General features: G+C 39.9%; 1 protein-coding gene across 1 annotated transcript in view; it reads left to right on the forward strand.

Moving 5' to 3' along the window:
- The window catches only part of LOC110460149 (zinc finger FYVE domain-containing protein 26-like), a 64,544-nt gene that overhangs the window by 40,965 nt on the left and 20,447 nt on the right, over positions 1-3,132 (forward strand). Inside the window, exons 19-23 of the mRNA XM_021512891.1 lie at positions 145-237; positions 405-588; positions 879-1,888; positions 2,146-2,385; positions 2,696-2,773. Coding sequence (XP_021368566.1) covers positions 145-237; positions 405-588; positions 879-1,888; positions 2,146-2,385; positions 2,696-2,773 — 1,605 coding nt within the window. The remainder of the gene's footprint in view (positions 1-144; positions 238-404; positions 589-878; positions 1,889-2,145; positions 2,386-2,695; positions 2,774-3,132) is intronic.

Here is a 3,132-nt window from a genome sequence, read left to right on the forward strand (position 1 = left end):
TCTCAGTTTTCTTTCCCTCTTACTGTAAGTCTACTTAAACAGGTTAAATTGTATTGACAGGGAGTTTTATTTACAGAGGAAGAATATAATTTGTTGGTCCAGAATGATACCACTATAAATGTGCTATGTGTTTGTTGTGTGTAGGTGTTGATCCCTGAGTTACTGAAGAACCAACTGGAGACGGCCATGCACAAATATCTCGACCACACTGTGCTTGTAGACAAGGAGCGCAAAACAGTATGTATCACTACGGCAACGGTATTTATAGTAGCCTGGTTGCTTGGGATCGTCTTTTGTGTTTAAATATGATTGTTATTCAAACTATTGATTAGGACAACTCAAAAGGCAGTTGTTATATTCTGTTTATCTATAAATGTATATAATAAAGATGTTTCGTTGGTCAGGTAACAATTCCAGAGCTGATGATGTGGTACAAACGTGACTTCAGCAGTGAACAGGAACAGGAACTTAATGCACGAAATGAAGGCATCATCAACATCATTGCAGGTCATATGACTGGTGCTACCCAGGAGGCATTGCAGGACCTCATCAGTCTGGACAGTATCCATGGTTACTCAGAGAATATAGGTCAGTGATAAGAGAAAAGAAAGAAAAAGAGTCACTATCCCAACATGTGTAGCCGTACATAATTTTTATTACTCAGTTTGTATTCTGACATTTTTTCTGTTACCACAGCTATTGTGAAATCTTGCAGCTAACACATTTACTCTATTATTTATGTTCCAATTGTTATTTCATGACCATCTAACTCTACAACAGGTATTGCATATAAAAAGTAGTTTCTTTTGAATAAAAAGATGTTTTATTGTATAAGTTATTAAAATGAAATACTAATATATTAAATTTTTGATTGACAGACATGACTGGTAGAAAGGAGCTGCCATTCCAAACAGGAGTCACATCTTACAAGGCAGATTTCATGGTTACATTTGATTTCACTGTTTTACAAGACCGGGCGCAAAAGTTCAAAGGTCACAGACGCATCACCTCTCTGCCAAAGAACTTGTCACTTTCTGTAGATAGAAGTCGTAGTCTGTCTAATCCTAAGTCACCAGTAATACCTTCCTATCAGCTCACCCCTGTAACGTTGGACTACATTAAGACAGAGTGCCCCCTGGTAGCAACCTTGGTCAGTCTGGTTTGTTCGGATGACCTTGACGACATTGAGGATCATATGGAGATGGATTATTTCACCAAGAGTGAGACTCTGAGAGGAAGAACACAGTCAGAAATGAGTCTGATGGATATCAGGAGCTACCGGTACCAGAAACTAACTGACGAGTACCCTACACTGAAGCGCCACCTGTTGAACTATGTCATACCTATTGCTGGTGCTGAAGACCCCGAGATACTGAAAGGAAGAGACTCGCTACTTAAGTTGATAACAAGCAATTTTTCTGAGAAGGTGAAGGCTTGCATGTTAAATCTGCCTGGAAACTGGCAGTTCCAGACGGTGGTCGTCTCTATACTCAATGATCTTCTGTTGGACAGGAAGTGGTCAGAAATTCTGCTTGTCCTTGACAGTCTACCACCCACACTTGTGCGGGAGACCGGCTCCTTCTGTTCTCTGTATGACTTCTCACTCACTTGTCTTGTCCAGAGGGTGTTTAACAAGACAAAGGTCACCTTGACACCTGATGTGACCTCTGTGACCTTTGTTACCAAACAGGCGGCAGACACAGCAATGAACTACCTTCGCAGATTTCTGTGTCCTGTAACTATGACACGTCTGCTGCTGTACGTATACAAGAAGCTGCCAATGGACCAAAACATGGAATTGTTCCAAATGTGTCGCCACTTTGTGATGGTAGAGCACATGATTATGGTGGTACATCAGAAACTAAGGGAACTCAGCATGTTTAACAGAGTGAGCATTGATTGTATTTATGTTCTGGTCTAGATAGGATAACATTGTGCATGGATATTTACTGCTTAAACATTGTCTAAATATGTTATCAAAGTGATGTCAGAAATAGTACATAAAGAAATCAAATTTGAACCATAATAAAAAGAATGAATAAATAAAAAAAAAATTGTAATCAATGCTATTTTGTAGTTAACGTAATTTTAGTCAGTATGTACATTATGTGCTCTTGTCTTATATGCTGTGCTTGTGTGGTTTAGATCACAGCGTGTGCTAAGAACCTACAGTTCAGACTAGCCATGAAGACCACAGGCTATGTGGATATGGAGGACAAGAAGGGTTACCATACATCTCTAGATAAGTTCACTGACTGGCGTAACCTTCTGAGACCAGAGGTTATCTCCCCTGAAGAAATTCTGGTAGTGCTGTTAAGAGCGGGTGATGATGAAACTGCCAAGACATGGTGTCGTCATGTCCAATTCCCCAATGAGAAATACCTAGTAAGTTGGATTTATAAAAAAAACTTAATTATTTCAAGATAAGTGTAGTACTGTAGGTAAATTAAGTCCACTTATTAATGATAAGATAAAGATCATTTGAAGTATTTCTCCTATTTCTATCCTGACTCAACATCTATCATTTCTACTGAGGATGCTGTCATGATCATGATCAGTAAAATTCTAACAAGACTGAGATAACCCCATTATTTGGTGCCTAAGATTGATATAACAGGGGAGCTACCCAGTATTGTGGCTGACAGACAGTTAAGATATTTTGAGAGAGAGTGCGTCACCTATTTATGTGTTGTAGGATGTAGTGGAGCACCAGGTGATTTCCTTGCTGGAACAGAAGCCCTCACAGCCCTCGGAAAACAACAAGGCATTCCTCGTAAGTACTAAAGGCAGCTGACCCCCAACCCCCACCCCAAAAAAAGAGGTACTCCAACCACACGCAAACAACATCTTACTACAGGCAGTTGTGTACTGTATGTTTGGACAATTTGGTAAGCCTCCCCTCCCTCCCTCCTCCAACAAGATACCAACACCACTCGCACACAACTTCTAACTACAGGCACCTGTGTAATACATGCTTGTACCATCTGGACACACAAGATAACAGCAGACAGCCAAGAACACATGAATGCTTTCAACGAGATAGACACTGAAGACAATGTTAGGTGTTTATAACAAGCAATAACAAGACAGACACTAAAGACAATGTTAGGTGTTTATAACAGGCAATAACAA

The sequence above is a fragment of the Mizuhopecten yessoensis genome, unplaced genomic scaffold, assembly GCF_002113885.1.
Source record: "Mizuhopecten yessoensis strain PY_sf001 unplaced genomic scaffold, ASM211388v2 scaffold1359, whole genome shotgun sequence".
Classification (NCBI taxonomy): domain Eukaryota; kingdom Metazoa; phylum Mollusca; class Bivalvia; order Pectinida; family Pectinidae; genus Mizuhopecten; species Mizuhopecten yessoensis.